Below are 20,189 nucleotides of genomic sequence, written 5' to 3' on the forward strand. Positions count from 1 at the left end.
AGGATTTGGAGTTGATATTTAGCGATTCATAATTTGAGATACGAGGTATATACATGAGAGTTTCCTTATTTGTATTATTTCGCTCGACATACCCATTCTCGTGTTGTGGATTTCTAAATATCAATTTCCACTTAGTTTAGGATAGAAGATTTATATATATATGTACTAACATGTATTTTTATGCTCCTAACCCCTTCCCCCTGGGGGCGGTGGAGATGTTATTGCTAGCACTTTGACGCTCATTGTTTCCACTCTTTTCAGGCAGCGAGTCAAGCACACGGAGAGTAGCAGATTGATGGAGACTCGGTTTAGCTCACCATCAATTATTAGTATTAGTAGTTATTAAATTCTCCACAATAATTATTAATTATTTTCAGACATTAGAGATGTATTTCATGTAGGAGGCTGAGTGCTTTAGTATTATTTCAAACGACTCTTGTGCATTGAGATATTTCACTTTTATTTCAGTTTCTCAGTTGTACTCTCTTCTACTCAGTTGAAACATGATTATGACTATTTTTAGATATCTCTTCTCTATATCATGTTCATTGCTTTATTACCTTTATTTCATCTGCTTGTACCTGCACTTCTATTATTTGATTCAACTGGAGAGATATTATTGTGATGGTGAAACATACTTTTTGTATAGTGTGGGTGTATGACAGGTTTGATATCATTGGGTTCACCTTAAACTGTAGCCTTGTGTGAAAGTAGGGGCGTCATGTTATGTTTTCCCGATTGGATTTGAAGAGGGAGGGGGAGTTTTGAATTGGGATATAGAGACAGATTTGACTCCTACTGATAGGTCCACCTCAAGTTTCATATAATTCCGCTTAACACCTTGTTTGGATGGAAGTTAAAGTGAAAATTCAATTTCATCTTGTTTGGGAGTTTTTTTGAGGGGTTAGAGGATGTAATGAAATGTTAAATTTCCTTCAATTTTCCTCCCCACCAATTTGGGGTAGAGGATGTAATAGAAACCAATGTAAAATTTTACAATGTGATAAGACAATTATGCCCTTATGACATTAAAATTAATGACTAAGATATACTCCTATCTAATTGATAAGGGTATTTATGTAACTTTATACATATTCATTTCTCTAACCTCCTCTTTATTAGAATTTCCAAAGAAAATAAAATAAATTTAGTTACGTTTTCCTTAGGGTGTGTTTGGATTTCAATGAAGTTAGGGCCTGTTTGGATTTGTAGGGGGTGAAGGGAAGTTAAGGGAAACTGAGTGAAGGGAAGGGAAGGGAAGGGAATGGAGTTACCTTCCCCTTGGTTACACTCCAATTTGGGGGTAACAATTTTTATACTATTAGGGGGTGAACCAAGGGGAACTAGGATGAATTAACTTCTCCTCCTAAGTGTTCCCAAACAAGATGAATGGAGGTGAATGGTTCTCCTAACTTCCCTTCAATCCAAACAAGCCTTAAGGGAAACTAGGTGAGAGAAGGGAAGAGAAACTAGGTGAGAGAAGGGAAGGGAAGGGAAGGGAATTCCCTTCCCCTTGGTTACACCCTAATTTGGGATAACAAATTTTATACTATTAAGAGGTGAACCAAGAAGAACTAAGGTGAATAACTTCACCTGCTAAATGTTCCCAAACAAAATGAATAGTTCCCGTAACTTCCCTTCTCCCTTGTTCCCCTCAATCCAAACAAGCCCTTAAAATTCCAAACAAAGCATAAGACAGTAGTAGGTGCAACATTTTCCAATAGCCCTATAGATAGGAGACATCGCATATTTTTGACCGGAGGAACCAGCGATGGAGTGGGAGAGACAGCAGGAGGTTGTGAGGAAGGCTGAGAAGCTGGTCGAGGAGACGATGGGAGCACGTGACGCCTCCCACGACGCTGCTCACGCTTACAGGGTCCGCGATCTCGCCCTCTCCCTCGCTAAAGAGGAAGGACTGGACGACCATTGCTTTGAGATAGTAAGAAAAGATTGGGATCCAATTGCTTAACTTTTTTGTTTTAATGCACATCAAGTGTTTGATAATTTGCTGAGTAGACCTGAGTGCTGTCTGCTTTTTTTTACTATTTAATCTTTTGTTGGCACACCAGATGTTTGATAATTTGGGTATGAGAGTAATCTTGAATTGGATAATTGAAAATGTTGCAAGTGTAGTGTTTGATCAACCATGTTTGTGATTGAATCCAGTATACCATATAGAGGCTGGATAATTTTTTAAGTATGAGATGATATGCAGTCCTTTAACATTTTCTTTTTTTGTTTTTGCTTTTTACAGGTGGAGATTGCTGCTCTTCTTCATGACATTGGTAAGTTATTATTCTCTACCCTCCATGTCTGGAAAAGGTGCGTTGTTTGTACTCTGTTACTGATTAGGAGGCCGTTTTTGGTCTTGGTTATTGCAGGAGACTACAAGTATACCAAGTGGGTACCTTTCTTTACTCCTTGGTTTCCGAGTGTGCTTATATTTTCTATAGTTATTCGGTCCATGATGCCTAATTACTAAAATTAAGAAGCAGACTAAATGAATTATGCATCATGATGTCCTTAACTTTCTGGAGCTTCCATATTGTAATTTCACCCTGATTGTTATCTGTTTCATTTTTGTTAAATTCTTGTCCAAAAATTGAGAATCATTTGTTAGGAAAAAGAAACCTTCATGCCTTTGGGATTTCGATCTTTATGTGCAGAGACTTGGTTGAGGATACATCAATCCTGGAGAAGTTTCTCAAGGAAGAGGGATTGGAAGATAGCAAACGAGAGAAAATATTGAGCATCATAAAAGGAATGGGTATGCTTCTAACATTTGTGGCTTTAAACTCTGGTTTGAAAGCATATTCTTGTGTTAAGTAACATTTTTATTTAATTTATATAGCAAAGTTACTATCCCACCCCTCTTCCCCCTCTCTGCATCATACTTTTGGAGAAGAGGGGGAGAAACTTGGAGTGGATAAACATGTTAGCCGCTTTTTAGCGTCAGCTTTTTGTAGTCATATTGACTCATTTGCACAACCTTTCAATCAAATTCTGTTAACGATGACCATATTAACTTTTTCCACAGTGGGTAAGCAAGTACTCTTAGATTAGAAGTTGTGAGAAAGGAGAAAAAACTCATCAGTGTGGGTGGATCTCGATATTTGAGTTTTTCAAACATCTATTATAGTCATGATCCCTAGTTACATTGTTATTTACTAAGTCTAAATCTATCTCCTTCGATTATCTCTTTAATGAAAGATGGAAGTCACCCTTTTTGTTTCTCATATGGCACTATTCTTCTTCTTAAAAATGGGTTAAACTATTATATACCTTATTTTATCCTGAGAGCCCGATTAAACTTTGTGTATCTGACATCACTTACTTATGGTTTTAAGTATTGATCGATACTGATATGTATAATCCACCGTAACATGTTGATTTTTTGATCTAGCTGGAACCTTTTGATACCACTAATTTGGGTTAATAATAATTAATATAAGTCTGATATTTTCTGATAGCGACTAATGTAGGAAATCTGAGATTTCAAGTACCAAATTATATTTTGATAGTTTTATACTGAGAAAAATAAAAAAAGAAATCAATACATAGAAGGTTTGTGATCAAGTTAACTTATTCCATTTACTGATTCTTCTGATAAAGAAATTCCAAAGCCGGTGCAACTCTTGATACCAATATCAATGGAGCCTGGAGGAAAATGAAAATCAAAACAGTACTGAGATCTCAAACCTTTCTCTCAATGTTACTTACTAATTTATGTGATACTTCCATTATCATGAGTTATCATCTGTTACAATAAATTTTTCCTCATAGAAAATGATGAAAAAGTCACATTTTTCTGATACAACTACATATCCTATTAGGAATGGTTAAGACTTTACTAACAGGGCCGATCCTGAGCATTCGGGGGCCCTAGGCAAAAACTTGAACAAAAATCCTAAAAGGGCCCTCCTATATTCAAGATTTTTTTTAAATAAAGTGTTACACCCAAGTAACTTTAGGGCTGCCTACATACCAAGGGATGTTATAACTAACCTCAAGAATCAAACACAATAAGCTACCCCACCCTGGCCAAAGGCCTACAAATCACACCCTAACACTCTCATTCCCAAAACAAGATCAATGAACCAATAGAATTATCACTTTATGAAACCTCTTCTTGCATTTTTAGATGCAAAATCATTAATTAAACTTGTATAATCAAGTTTCTCCACTATATTTTTCTCAATTGACAATAAAGCTAAGTCATTCAATCTTTCTTGTGACATAGTTGATCGAAGATAAGATTTGATCAATTTTAACTTTGAAAAGTTTCTTTCTACAGTGGCAACAGTAACAGGTATGGTCAATAATATTCTGTAAGCAATCCAAGCATTCGGAAAAGTACCATCTAATTTCTTCAAATAATTCAGCACGTCAATTGCTTTTGTTGTTTCTTTTGGTAAGTATTCTCTCAAAAGTTTTAACTCTAAAAATAAATCTTCGTCATCAATATCAAAATGACTGTCATGCTTTAAAGATTCTTCAAGTTTCGCACAATAAGCCTTCAAACTAGCATCATCAACAATGTTGAATTTCTTCAAATCAAATAAAAACCCAAAGACTTCTTCATAATGCCGAAATTGTTCAAACCTACTCTTAAGAGAAGAAATAGCTTGATCCACTATATATAGAAAGTATTTAACTCTAAATGATTCTTCAGGAGATAATATTGTCTCTTCGGTAGCATTTTCATCAAATTGCCTCTTCCTGCGAATGATACGTTTTTCACGAAATACAACTTCAATTTCCATTTCAGATGCAATCTTTTTAGCTTCGGTAATGGCCTCCTTAAATCCATTTTCTCTGTACTTTTCAAAAAATAATATAAGCCCATTCAATTGATCTATAGCAATATCAATTTGTATGTCTTCCTTTTGCAAAAAATTGCTAACATAATTAACAGCAAATAATAAATTGTGCCAAACAATCATACCCAATAAGAACTCAAAATTCTCCATTTCATTTGTTGCTAAGGACTCAGGTTCACTCTTTATTTTTTATTTTTGGATCTCCATCGATACTTGCCAAGTGAATTAAAGCATCTCTTATTTCTGTAGCTTGAAATCTTACTGCTTTTACACTTTCAACATTACTTTCCCACCGTGTTTGTGATAATGGCTTAAGTGTGAGACCAAAAACATGTTCTTTGAAAATATCCCACCGCTTAGTAGAAGACGAAAACAAAGTCCTTTTACTTTTCCATATCTATATCTATCTAAAGGTATAGAAGTATTACATTGGGGCCCCTATGTTTTGGGGCCCTAGGCGAAGGCCTCTTCCGCCTACCCCTAGGGCCGGCTCTGTTTACTAATATCTAAGTCATGACTCATGTCTGCAACCACAAGTTAAATCATACAACTTTTCTTATGAAGGGAAAAAAATACAGAATTAACTTTATCATTTTATTGAGTCAGTTAATCACTTGTGATGCTTTATTCTTAAGGCAACTGCGTAATATTGGATCTTTTCTACATCAAGGGAGAACCTCTGGATGTTGACTTCATGCTTGCAATGACTCGCTAGTGGATGTTTTGGGAATAATTAGAGGAGATAGAGAAGAGATTGGGTTAAGGCTAGTGCTTTTTGTTAAAAGAGATCAAGCGGGTCAGGTCTCACTTTAATGGGTTTTTCCCAATAGTTTATTAAGAAAAAAAGCATCCGCATAGACGCATAAGCTTTTTATGCGAGCACATAGCTAAAAAAATGCTCGGTTAGTGGATGACCGCATAATGGAGCACTTTCCCAAAACCTAAGCATTTTCAGTCTGCATCCAAGTGAACGAGCAAGTAAGAGTCCGCATAATCCGTTTTTTAGAACATTGTATCGTATGAAAATTGTTAGAATAGGTATCAGACTAGTTTAGCTTGTTTTGTTCCTGTGTAGTAACTACTATATCTTTTTGTACTCTACTCAACCTGTCATCTATAAATAGGTTGGTATGGCTCCTGAATAGTACCTCTCTGTCTCTCTCTCACTTTTCTCTCTCTACAATAATAACAACAAATTCAGCTTTAGATGTCAGCAATGTTATTATGATGAAGCTGCTTCTAAGTACAAGTTACAAAAGTATTTCCTTTCACAAAATCCAAGTAACATTAATAATCCACATTCTGATTAATTAAAGGATGTTTGTTTGATAATTGAAAAAGAAAGATAATATGTTGAGATGTGATTTAGGGTTCAAAGCATATATATTTTATCTAAGGGGGAAAAAGAAAAAGGAAAAAAAAAAGAACGGGAAGGCAAGGTCTGTAGAGACAGTAAATATCTCAAACTAGTTTTTGGAGAATAATATACAAGAATAACACTAATTCTGACAGTTCACATTAGTCAAGAAAAACACTTGTGAGCATGTAGTTATATCAGTTGAGCATAATATACAAGAACGCTATTATCACTGGTCAAGGTTTTGAGTTACCTTGTTTTACTAGTGATGCTTTCTTTGTGGCTTAAATACGACAAACTTCTTTTCCTATCTCATACTAGTTTTTGAAGAATGGAGAGAAGCTCCATTGCTTATGAAAGGAAAGAAGATTCAAAGAGATCAGTATCTTACATTTCTACTACTTGACATAGCAGGATGTTCTGGAGGGTTACACATAAGGGGCTTGAATAATTTTAATGTCCTTAGAAGCAACCATGGGAAGAGATAATCTCCAAGTTTAAAGGATTCATTTTCTACTTCATGTCTATGTTTGAAATGCTTCTTTTACAATCTCCAAATTGTGTTGCTATCAGCATTCTAATTGATTGAAGCATAATGTTGTCCAATTATCCCAAGTAATGACAACATTAGATGTGATTATGTGACATCATGACATTTGGTAATCCTTACTGTCAAATATAAGATACTAGAGAGCGTGTGGTTGTAGAATATATGGATAATATTGTGAAGATCATCAGCTAGAGCTCTATTCTTTTTACTAGAGAAACTATCTACGTAAATTAGTTTCTACATAATGCCCTTTTCCTCAATAAAAGTAGTTGCTCAATTATGTAGACATTTTCTCATCTTGACACACTAGGTTATTGCATCGGGCATCAGCCACTTTGGACTCTATAGCTGCATCGCACAAGGTACCTGAGGCATCATGTAAGCAAAATGCACACCTCATTTTTCCATTTTTCCTTGTTCTCCCTTGTGCCTCACGCCTTGGTGCATCTCAGTGTTCCTTCTTGTTCTACTACTGTTGCTGCATCCTCTCATTCCTTCTATTTCATATACTCTTTTGCCATTTTTTCCTCATTATGTTTCTTTCCCAAATTGCTTGTCTGTTCCCTCTTCTTCTTTCTCATTTTCCCATTTTTTTTATTATTCTTACTACTGATATATTTGAAACATTGATTCTGTAGTCGCAAACTGCTTATTCTGGATTGAATGACAACAATAATTACTAAGTGGGTTCTAGTTTCAGCATTGTGCTTTGAATGTTAATGTTTTAGTTAAAAATGTTAAGGTGGACATATTTGCTAGAGTATGTAGTTGTCCAAAGTCCGCTCAATTTTAGTTTTGGATTGAACACTGGTAAGTTGTAATTTGTTCCTGGATATGACGGGTTATGAATGTAATTAAATGCTCAGTTTGGTTAATGGAAATTTCATTTACTGAAAACAAGATAGGTTCTAGTTTCTGTTCTTTTTTCTTCTTCTACTTCTTAATTTTCTACTACACTATTAAAATATTCATTATTTTTCATTGGGTAAATGATATAAAAATACCATAAAGTTTCCATTATGCAGCAGATAAATATCACAAGTTGCATTTTGTCGGATAAAAATACCAGAAGTTGTCGAAAAGTAGCACCTTGCTACCATCTTGTTAAAAACTCACTAACAATGTTATAAAACTGATGGATGGATGAAATTACCCCTGGCATAATTACAACGATAAGTACACTCAACCCCTCCATTTTTAACATTATTTCTTTAGAATTTTAACCATACCTTTATTTTAAGAAACTTGATCTCGTTGGGGTTTGGCTGATCATGGAGAAGAAGAGGGATTGCACCAAACTTTGGACCTTGGAGAAGGGATCTCGTTAGGGCTAAGACTTTCATCCCTAATTTGGTAATTCCTCACTCAAGAATTGGTTTTCAGTGACAAAATTGTTCCACAATAACACACCCTTGTCTCCTACTGGCTCCACCATAACTTGAATTCGAACGTGAACTTGAAACTCTGGATGTTGACTTCATGCTTGCCTGCAATGATTTGGGATGTCAGCGATGAAATGGGGAAGATCAAGATAGAGTTTGGGGATTTAGAGGTCAAATTTGAGGAGAATGGGAGAGATTTTGGGGTTTAGGGTTTAAAAAAGTATGTAAAAAGTTAAATATAGAGAGGGGTAGGTAAAAGAGTAAATATTGCAATCATTAACGTTAAATGCTAATCAAAATTTTCATGTGACAATCAGATTGGCATGTTTTATGGAATATTCCATTAATCTGTTAACAGATGGTAGCAATGTGCTACTTCTTGAAAACTTATGGTATTTTAATGCTATAAAATATAACTTATGGTATTTATCTGCTGCATAATGGAAACTTTTATGGTATTTTTATGCCATTTACCCTTTTTCTTTTCTCTTTCTTCCTCTTTTTATTATGAGTTTTTTTTCTTCTTATTTCTTCATTAGGTGGCTGCCTTATCTTTCTTCTCCTGTCGTCCTTTTTTATCCTCCCATTCTCTTTCTCATACTTTTTTCATGTTTTCTTATCACTACTTTTTTTCTAGTTTCAACATTGGTTGAGAAACCCGTTTTCCAGAATTATAGGTTATTATCAAGTATATGTGAAAGAAAATTATGTACCTGAATAAGAGTTTCTTTAAATTTAGTATTAATAATCAACATGTATTGCGTTGATCTTAAGTGTAAATTGTCATTATGTTCAAAATTTTATGGAGTGGTAGCAGTTACGTCTTACTTTAGTTAGGCAAGTGTCTCATCTACACCTTGCACATTGGATCTTTAATGGGCACGTTAAAGGCTTTTACCGTTGCTCTACACCTTGCACTTTGACAATACTATTAGATATACTATAGTCTATTGTCAAGGAAAAAGTATCATTGTTCTACATATCAATTTCTCATTAATAATAATATGAACACAGGTATAGCATAAATGTTGAAGAATCTTCTTATGCAAAGACTTTGTTTTCTAGTTTACACTATGATTAGAAAGAAGTTTCTTACCGTATTTCTTCAATGGGCATACTCCATCTGAGCATGGGTCAAGTGTCAAATACATGCTTCATTATAACAAAGCATTGAACCTCTTGGAATTAGTGCCTGCATTCTAAGATAAAGACATTTTTGCTTGAGAAAACCAATTTACTTGCCATTTTCCAAAAGCACCATTCTTACAATATTTTTTTCATTGAGGAGGCTTAATATATTTTCTTTATAAGAGTATGCAAGTTATCATGGAAATTTAAGGAATTGTAATGTGGATATAGATAAGAAGCATAGATAGACATGCATCATGGGCATACTTAAGAAATATGTCAGAATAAAATGGGAACATGACCTATGTGTGTGTAAAGAGAGTTGAAACCTCCACCCTTAATAATTAATATAGAACAATAACGACCTTACAATGGAGCAACAACAGATGAAGAGAAGGAAACAAGCAACAAGGGTTGCATGCCATACGAGCAAAAATGAAAGAGGGCTTAACAACGACATGACATGAGAGTTGGAACCTAAGTAAAAATAGTAGAGCGTACATCAAAATTAATGAGAATAATTAGAGGAAAATGACATTGCTAGTGGTGGAAAGGAATGTTGTCAACTCAGTTCACATCAATAATTTGAAAGAAAGGGATGGCAGAATAGCGGAAGGAAATTCATATGAGATTGCACATCAGTCTAGAGAAGATATACGTCCCCTTAGGGATCATTATGGATTGGATTTGAAGTTGTAAGATCCAACTATATTCTAACCAAGTAAATTGCCTTTTTAAAGTGATTTGCACTGTTTTAAAAAACCTCCGCCTAGTCCGCTTAGGCGTACGCCTAGACCTAGGCAGTACCTAGGCTGCCTAACTAGCGCCTAGCGCCTAGGCGGTATTTAGGCTGCCCACCTAGATATTACGAGCGTTTAGGTGAGCATTGTCTGCTTACGTGGATTGCACCCTGTAGGCCTTGATTATGATTTTATGTGTCGTAGCCTATACGTCCTCCAAACTCTATTAACCTCCAAATATGAACACCTCCACTACCTCCTCCGACCTTCAGCAAAACCTCATCGATCACCACTTAAACAAAGAAAGAAAAAAAAACGCCCAGAAACCTGTTAGGCGTCCGCCTAGGACTAAGCGTTGGGCGCCAAATCCGACGCCTAAAAGCGCCCAGCGTTTAATGTAACATTGGTGATTTGTGAGCACCTAGGGATGTTCAAGTGGATTGACTGCTTCATATGCCCTACTTAGGGCCTAAGAGGACACCTATGTCTAAGTAGCTTGGTTATGCTGTTCTTTACAGTAACATATATGCATAAATTTGTTCATGTAAAATCTAAAGTCCATTAAAATATTTATGGTAAAAAATGATTACATATATGATAAAATTCCAATCTAGCACATTTTTATGTCTCGCCTGAATAAATAGGAGTTGACTTTTCATCTTGTTATAAGATAGCTTACTCTATGACACTATTCACATTAAAAATGTTGGTTCTATTTGAAAATATAAAAACTTTGCCTCCAAGTATTAAGTACTAAATTTCGATGCAATGTGTTTTCCTCCGTAATTGTATTTCTGAATCTATGTTTCACTAGAATAATATCATTTAATAGATAAATGAGTTGAGGATGGGTGGGGACAGATGAAGACTTGCCAGGATGTGAGGGGAGGGGGAAGGGGTCAAAGTGGGTGGAATATGGTAGGGAATGGGTGGCATGTGATGAAAGAAGAGAGGAGGTGCTGGTGGAAGGGAGGAGATGGCATGGGATGGTGAGCAAGAAGGTAGACACTGTTGGTGATGTGGTGTTTGAGAGGGGGGGGGGAGGGTTTGTTTTGCGGGGGGCGGGGGGTGAGAGGCCAGGTACTAAGTGGGATAAGTGGATGTTGGTTAAAGGGAAGAGGAGTTGCATGACTCGAGCGTTGCGGGTGCAGGAGGGGTGCGAGGTAGGAGAGAGGAGGCAGCCTAGCTGGGATTGCGGCGACATTTATGGCATTGACAAATAGAAGTGTTGTGTTTTAAATTTAGTCAAGGATAATTTAATACTTCATGAAATAATTAATTAGTTGCTAAATTTAACAGTATATTCAAATAGATTCTCTAATAATTAGATTGATGGTAAAATTGAAGATGAAAACAAATTTGCGAGCAAATTAGGTATTACAATTATTTGGGAAAATTAGCTATAATTTTGAGGTTATACTTCTGAAACATCCTTAAAACACATGTAATATTGTCATACGTTTAAACTAGTCTATACATTGATATTTTTTCCGTTTAAAGTAGTTTTTGATATACGTCAACATGAAAGTGAAATAATGTGTATGGAAATGTACCGCATATTTCCCAGAAATTCCAGGCTAGTGAATCAAATTGTAAAAGAATTATTACATATCAACAACAAAGTGTTGAAGATTCACGCCTGTTTTAGGAATGTTTAAAGAAAAGTAGCTGTACCAACATTTGCGCAGGGTCTAGAATGATGATGATTTATAGTAAAAGTATTTCTTCTCAACCATTCCAATATATACTTAGGAATGCTTTTTCAAGAAATGAAAATAATTTTTTTCCTATCGACATCTATTGCTGACATGATTTCTACAGGAATTTTTTACAGAGGGCAGTCGCTTATTCAAATTGGTTCTTTATTTTTTCATGTTGATGACATTGAATGTAATAGGGAAGTTGTATGGACTCAACAGCAAACAAGCAGTCCCAAAGAGATGATTGAACTTGCACAAATTGTCTATGCAGTCAGTGGAGAATTATTTTTATTTTTATTTTCTTGGGAATGGATCTCAGGTTCTACATTAAGTCCAAGATGTTTAAAGTGTAGTTTCCTCTCTCAGGCTACAAGCATTAAGATGTCAATTTTAGTTCAAGTATTTTGCCATATTAATGAGAACCCCATGGAGAGATATACTTAAGGAGTTGACGCTTAACCTCTATTAGTTGTCAGCTGCCATAAGTTGACAGCAACTAGAAGAAACTAATTTGATATGTAACAAATCCCGCCCACATGAACAAAAACCACTACATACACCTTTACTCGTAGAATTAGAGAGAGCTTGGGGAATATAAATAAAGGGACAGAGCTCTACCTTTGCCAAGTAATAAATGACTTGAGCGGACCCAAAAACTTGGTCTGGAAGTCTTAATTTAACAGACTTGCCAAGTTGTTGGCATCTTCTTGATTTTGACTTATTTCAATGAGTATAAATGTTTTGCACTTTCACTTTCATCGCATACCTGGTAATGAGTAAGCTTCTGCCTGTTGATTTATATAGCTGTCTTTATTTCCTGCATAAATCTTAATGAATTCCTGGTGTTGTTTATATTGTTTCCAGAGTACTCACTTCAGACAAGTTCAGAATGTCTTGATATTGTCACAAGTTGTGTAAAACTTTTAGCTCACAAGTTGTATAAAACTTTTAGCTCATTTACAATTTTGCCAATGCTTTTTCAGTAGGGTATTCCTATGTTCAGTTCAAACTTCATGTTAAATACATAAATAAAATTATTTGTTGTCATTATCATCCTTTGTCATTTGCTTCATACATGGAGATTTTCAACCCTGAGATTAATGCGTATTTGATTACTTTTACAAGATTTGAAACTTAATTGATTTATAAACAATAGATATGGCTTTATTTTATATTTTAGTTTTCTCACCTACATTTTCATATAGTTGACCTACATTGTTAGCTAATATCTAGTTTTTCTTTGTAACAATAGTAGCTTCAGTTCATAATGTATCACATGGTAGGGAAATGGAATCCTGAACCAAATTGATGTTTGGGAATGAGATTCCCATTATGACTAATCATCTAATAAGAGAAGAATCAATCTAAATTCTCCAACTATCTTCTCAGTTTGAGTTATTGGCAACATTTCAAAATGCTGAAATTTTTACAAACTAAGAGTTTCTAATGAAGCATCATTATATATACAGGTTTTAAAAATGAAGTTGCAAAGATATCATGCTTTGATTTCTCTACGGAATTTGGGGTTGTCCAAGATGCTGACCGTCTTGATGCAATAGGTGCTATCGGTAAGCATAGCAAACGCTATTTTTCATCTCTCAGTTGAATAATAGAAATTACGTCTTTATGGTGATTTTAGTGAATGATGGTCATACTAAAACTGTTATATCCACTTTCGACACTTCTTTGGTCTATTCTTGGTGCTGTCTGTTCTCTCTACAATTAGAAAGTAGGATTTTCACTATAATAGATGGAATTTGACATTCATATTGGGTTACAGATAGGTTACAATTAGTTACTCGAAAACAATGTCAAAAATTGAATACACAATGGAAAACCTTCTTAACATTTTTATTGCAATGATATTTTAAATGCTAGAATTATATTGGTGAGTTTGAACTTAATTTGCATGGATACGAGTATGAGATCGAGTACTGGTCACAAGCAGTGATTTTAAAGGCGGTTTGGGGCGCGCGCCTCGGGCGTAAGGCGCTGCGACGTAGCGGTGTATCACCTCGCATGAGGTGCGGGGCGCTACGCTTACGCCGAGCGCGCACCTCCTAGCGCTCCGTAGCGCCTCATCAGAAGCGGCGAGGCGAGCGCATCAATTTGAAGGAGGATTTGATTATTTAATAGCGGGCTATCGGGTAGAAAACCCGACTCAATCTTAAATCCAAAGTCCCAAACTACTTGGGTTCGGTCTCACATCTTTGATTGTTACTGTTGCAAAGAATTAGGGCTTCTTCCGTTCTCTCTCCCCTCTTGGTTATGGTCTTTGGTTTTCTCCTGCGGTGGCGAGCTTCTTTCGGCGATCGGAGGTCGACGAGCAGCCAGAGGTTGACGAGCAGAACGCGGTGAGTAGCCGGCGGTGATCGAAGGTATTTTACCATTTTTTTCTTTTATTTCTCTGCTCGTTTTTCTTTTCTTTCTCTTCTTTCTTCGTGTTCTGTCTTCCCGATTCTCTCTTCTTTTTCTTCATTTTTTTCTTTATCTGCTTGTTTCTCTCTCCCCTTTTTTCTTCGTTTTTTCTTCGTTTATCTTTTTCATCTTCGTTTTTTTCTTTTCTTTATCTGCTCGTTTCTCTCTCCCCTTTTTTTCTTTTCTTTTTTTCTTCGTTTATCTTTTTCAAGAGCATCTTCGTGTTCGATAATTTAGTAGTAAACTGATTTTTAATGTTTACTACTTTACTGAATACTTAATAATTTGAGTTAATGATTTGAGGTAGTGAGCTAGGAAGTTGGATTTGACAAATATATATGAAATTTCACAAATATATATACTTTTCATTCATCTTGTATATCTCAAATTTTTTTGTGGAATCGCTCGGGCGCGCGCCTCGCATTGCGCCTTGCGCATGTGCGCGTAAACTGACTTTGCGCTCCGCATTGCGCCTCGCGCATTTAAAACATTGGTCACAAGAAACTAGTAAAAATTAGGGTACCGGCACAAGGCTGAAACATATGAGCTGAAAGCATAGTTATAGTTATGAGCTAGATACTTAAATGACCTTTTAAAATTGTAGTTTTGAACTATCAGCTAACCCTTGCCCAAAAGTTTCAGAATTTGGATGTGAAGTTAGGAGATTCACCTAAGAAGTGTGTGACAAGTGTTTAATTGAGTACTCATATAAATAAATCCATGCGTGTACTCAAGGAGTGTTCATGAAGTGCTGGTGTTCGATCCATTTTTCTAAATTTTCCTGATATACCTAATAAACTAGCTGATATATCCTTTTATCGGGCTTGCCATAAAAAGATTTAATTTCAATATCCTTATCACTTTTTGGCAATTTTTGGGTGATGTATCCCCGATAAGCTGATATATAGGCCGATATGTTGCCCAATATATCCATTATATGTGCGATGGTTTCTTTGAAGTTTATTGACGTAGCACAATCTATCAAGTTCTAGGAAAAGTGATTAAACAAACTAATATGCAGAGTAAATGCAAACTCACACTAAAATTACAACAGAAAATAACTTTAAATATCAAACTATAATAGACTAACAACTAATAGTAATAAATGATGCAAAAACTACAACAAATAAGGAATGCGTTTTCAATAAACCTGAGGCATGAAACGTCAATTCCCTTTCTCTAAAAATATAGAAAAAGGGATCCCGCCCGATCGCAACATTGAAAGTCGTTCGAGTGCTTATTCTTTCAGTCGTAACTAAAAGCTTTCAAGTGAGTGCTGGATGGAGAGTGAATCGGTCGGTAGGTAGATCATCGAATCCTTTCTTGCTGGTAGCCAGTTTTGTCACTCAGTTCTTGGGAAGACCATACGAATGATTTGAAACCCGGTAAGAGCAAAAGGTCCAATTGAAACCTCCGTACCGGACGAGCATGTCTTGAAAAGAAGGGGCCTGCTGATAGAGCTGGGCACAGTCCACAAATCCTAATTGAGTACTCAGCATTTGAATTTAATTCTTGTTAGTTAGATCCTAGGAAAAGGTATCAAAATGAAAGGGTCAATTCAATATAAGATCAATGATGTATCAGTTTTAATTAATCACAATATAAGCAATTTGATTAAATAGGAATAAAGGTTTGGATCTGAGTTTTGTAGTTCTCATCCCTGACGAATTCTGCATGGATCAGATCTGTGAAGAAGAGGTTGCAATGTGGAGAACACGTGATACTGTTCATAAATACTGTTCACGGGTATTGTTCACCTGAGGGTTCTGGTACTTCTCCGTCCTGCATCACTGAGGCTTTGTAGGTTCAGATCTGAAAGAATAAGCTTAAAAAGTATAATTAAAATCACTCTAGAAATCTCTTTGATCAATAATTCTCATTCAAAATTTACTAACGGTGACATAAAAGTTCACCCCTTTTATAGAGATTCAAATAAACAGAAGATAATTCGAATCTTGTCTAAAAACATGTAAATGCTCATCTCTAAACAAATCAAATCAAAACAATCTCAATTCTATCAGTAACCTTATTCTTATCCTAACAATAACCAAGTAAAATTTGCATTATCTCAAACCGAATAAAATTTGATGATATCTCAATGAGATCTATGATGCTAAGTTCCTCTAGAATAGAATCGAGTATATTGATCCCTATCATTCATATTGCAAGTCTTCTTTGTTAAGGAAAAAATGTTCCTCAAAATTTCTTAATTGCTTTTAGAAATTTTTTTAGCCCTATGAAGTTTCTTGGCAAAATTTTAGTAGGTTCCTTTCTCTGATTAAGTTTCTCTATAATTGGTTAGTGATCCTAAATACACATATATATGTATATACATGTATATATGTGTATATATATGTGTGTATATATGTTTTTTTATATAACTAGTATGCCACACATGCGTTGCACGTGGCATACTTTGTTTAATAATTATTAGTAAACAATATATTCTACATTATTGATTCTTAAATATGCACTTACGATATAATATTTACTTGGGGTATATTGACTCTCAAGATATAATGCACGAAAGATACAAAGGCCACTAAAAGAAAAAAATAATATTAAATGTCTAGTATCTTGTTGGAATAGCAAAAAATATTATTAGATGCAAAATTACAAAAGCTATAGTAGCATGATGGAATCACAACCAATATAAAGATATAATCACGACCGATATAAAGATATTCTTTGAATAGCTCAGCTCGTGGGAAATGTGTAGGTCAATTTTTTAATATAATAGAGAATCTCAATATAGAGACAAATAAATCTAGACTTCATATAATAAATCAAAACGTTTTACAATTCAGTCAAATATATCATATATGGGTTTGTGTATTCTAATTTACTTAATGAATAGAAGATAGATAGCCAATTTGTTTTATTAGTTAATCTTTGTAGGCTAGTGTTTGGTGGAAAATTTGAAGTAAGTAAAATGAAAGAAATTTGATTTGTATTCTCTCGATTTTAATTACAATTTGGATTTTCGATTACAAAAGAGAGGAGAATGATCTGGATTCTCCCTTGTTTAATTCTGGGTTCTTCACAGTAGCGATGGAGTGCCTCCTTCGAATGCTTATGTCGAATTTGTTCTCCGTTGACGATCCGAACGCCTTGTCTTCACTGGAACAATTGGAGAACTCTTTGCGAGTTTTATGACTCAGAATGAATGCCAAACTCTGTTAAAAGAGTTGTTTTAACCGAATAATCGATTTATAAGCCAAGTATATGAATTCTTTGTTGCTGAAGAGAGGATTAATCCATCAGCCGCCAGAATCACTCTCAGATCTTTGAAATCTGATCCCCTAGATCCTCTCCCCAAATCCGATCCCGAACTCTGTTGAGTTTGTTGATATTTATAGGGATATTAGGGGTGTAACTGTCCTCATAATCCGCGCCTAAATGAGGGTTTAGTCGCCCCATCAATCGGGTATAATAACCCACTTAAACCACTCCCCAGATCGTGGGTGAGTAGCGGTTTTTTTAAAACCGTATGGATCGCGTTTGAACGAGTCAAAGTCTTGACTTGCGCCTAAACGCAGTATCTGGAGTCGCGTTTTGCAGCGATATGGAGCTGCGAAATAGTTGAGGATGTAGCGATTGTGTTGACTTTGGAAATTACATGTGTTTCAGCTGTAAGGATGAATTCTGCATCTTGGTTTGAAGAAATCGTTGCCTTATAATCTCTTCTTGATCCATAGGAGAATCCTCTGATTGTAGCCTTCCTTTGTTAACAAGAAAATCGTCTGATTGTAACATTCTTAGTCAAAACTGTCGGTTGAAGTCTGATAGGGATCAACTATCTATTGTGATTTTTAGACAGCCTACAACTAGAGTTGAGAGGAACAAAGAACTTATTGGTGATCAATAAAGAAAACAAACAAAGTTTGATGATTCAACATAATTATTAATGAAGGAACATAAAAGATGATTAATAGACATACGAAAATCAAAAGAACAAGAAATATTGAAATCGTTGGATAAGTTGATTGTACCTCTGAACTTAAATTGCATATGAACCGAGTAATTAGTTGAGAATTAATCATGAATATATCTAATGAACAAAAAAGCACAACTCATGACCTAGATTCACAAGAAAAAGCACAAATTATGATAAGTGGCACAAAAACCTCTTTACGACATTCTGCAAGGGGGTAAAAAGTTTTTAAATAGCTTTGCATAAACTCAAAGAATAAGATTATATATTCTTTCTGTGTATTAGTAAGAATCCTACCTAATCCATGGTATATAAAGTTACTAAAAACAATCTTTGGTTCCCAAATCAAATTTATACATGCTCTTAAATATCAAGGCTTCCAAATAATAACTTTCCTATAATCTATTATCATTCTTTTTTTTAAAGGATTTATGAGACAAAACACAAATCAAGAGCTATGAATTGAACATGAGATATAGTCTTCTACTCTATTAAAAAATAAATCTCTAAGTCTACAAACCATTTGACAAATCTTGTCCATTGTATGCACATGCACATACATAGACAAGCCATTTACACTATAAACCATTTGACAAAATTTTCATATAATATATTTCATAAACCATTATGTTGGTGTGAGAATTTGGCTTAGTAGGTGATATGGTGGGTTGAAGAGAATGGATGGCCGTAATTTATAATGTAGAAATGAAAAAGAAGTTATGTAAAGGGAAAATAAAAGAATGGCTAGTTACTTAGATCCATAACATATGCATTTAATTAAATAAGTTATGGAGTTTTTGAGAGCCTAAGAAAATAATTAAATCTTATTATTATGATAGTTTGTAATTAATTTAATTTAACACTTGTTGAATGAGACTTTGAGATAAATTAAACAAATAAAATAATTAAAGTAAAAGTTAGAATGATCAAATTTGAGAGGGTAAAAAGGACAATCAAAAGTTTTAGCACCCCAATCCTTCTTTATATGTAATATAATTAGATTTCATTTGGTATGTTTAGATTATATTTTAGGACATGATATTATATATGCACAATCTGATATGACACTTCGATATCTTATGATACATGTCTAGTATAGGTATGGCTTCATGATAGACGTATCAGTGTAATATAACTTTGAACTATTATGAAGTCTTTTAATTGTATTGATATCCATGTATGAACGACCACAGATTTGTATGTCACAAGAAATTAGTAAAAAAGTAGGATACGGGAACACAACTAAAATATATGGTCTTAAAGCATAGTTCGAAACTAGATATCTAAATAACCCTTTAAAATCATATTTTTAAATTGAGTGTAGCTGAAACAAATCCAACACTTGTCAACAAATTTCAGAAAATGGATTCCAAGTTCGGAGATATGCCTAAGAAGTGTATGACGAGTGTTTAATTGAGTACTTGTTTAAATAAATGTATCTATATGCTCAAAGGAGTGATCAAGCAGTGCTGGTGTTCGATCCGGTACGATAAATGTCAGTACAGATATGACCTCATGATAGAAGCACCAATGTAACATAACTTTGAACAATTATGTAGTATTTTCGATGTATTTTCATTATTATGGATGATCACATATTTTTATAAATTTATATTTTTTTGATGTTTATATCTTTGATAATATTCTTTCTTTCACTTTGCAATTATGATCTTTCACTTTGCATTTTTGATCAAGGATTCCCTTGAAACGAATTAGTTCTCTTCAATTCCCATTTCATTTTTCATCAACTTTTGATATATTTCATTTAGAATCTTTCACATGCATGCATACCAAATATTGCTAGAGTATTTTCATTTAGAATAATGAAACTTTCTGATAGCCTGACTTGACAAACTTGATAATCATAACAACGACAATGTTGTTGCATATGAGTTGTGCCGTGCACCCTAACTCTTACATCCAGTTTAAAAGCCTAGAAGCCATTAAATCAATATGTCAAATTGTTTATTTTTATGGATATTTGGTTTCTCAAAATGAGCACCAAAAATTGGTGCATGAAAGCATTAATCATTAATGAAACTATAGCACAGTTTATGGGGATCATGGTGTAACTTTTATCGTAGAGGGTCTTGAAGAATATGGAGATGATCTAGTTCTGGTTTAGTTATTTGTTTTGACCCACTCATCTTATTCTGGTGG

General features: G+C 34.7%; 2 protein-coding genes across 4 annotated transcripts in view; one reads left to right on the forward strand and one right to left on the reverse strand.

Annotated features, from left to right (window-relative positions):
• Positions 1,592 to 20,189, forward strand: part of LOC109825146 (uncharacterized protein YpgQ) — a 31,755-nt gene continuing 13,157 nt past the window's right edge. The window contains exons 1-5 of one of the 3 annotated variants that reach the window (XR_002242910.1): positions 1,592 to 1,939; positions 2,255 to 2,285; positions 2,382 to 2,400; positions 2,667 to 2,767; positions 13,147 to 13,245. Coding sequence is in view for 1 of the 3 variants with exons in the window: in XM_020391889.1 (XP_020247478.1) it covers positions 1,772 to 1,939; positions 2,255 to 2,285; positions 2,382 to 2,400; positions 2,667 to 2,767; positions 13,147 to 13,245 (418 nt within the window). In the remaining 2 variants the exon portion in view is untranslated. The remainder of the gene's footprint in view (positions 1,940 to 2,254; positions 2,286 to 2,381; positions 2,401 to 2,666; positions 2,768 to 13,146; positions 13,246 to 20,189) is intronic. The other 2 variants (XR_002242911.1, XM_020391889.1) reach the window with 2 other exon arrangements.
• LOC109825149 lies at positions 2,781 to 10,934 on the reverse strand. Its single transcript, XM_020391890.1, has 2 exons — positions 4,567 to 10,934; positions 2,781 to 4,288 (listed from the first exon to the last, which is right to left on the reverse strand). The coding sequence occupies exons 1-2, from the start codon at positions 4,968 to 4,970 to the stop codon at positions 4,216 to 4,218; spliced, it is 477 nt and encodes a 158-aa protein (XP_020247479.1). The 5' UTR covers positions 4,971 to 10,934; the 3' UTR covers positions 2,781 to 4,215.

This window comes from Asparagus officinalis, chromosome 10 (assembly GCF_001876935.1).
Source record: "Asparagus officinalis chromosome 10, Aspof.V1, whole genome shotgun sequence".
Lineage (NCBI taxonomy): Eukaryota > Viridiplantae > Streptophyta > Magnoliopsida > Asparagales > Asparagaceae > Asparagus > Asparagus officinalis.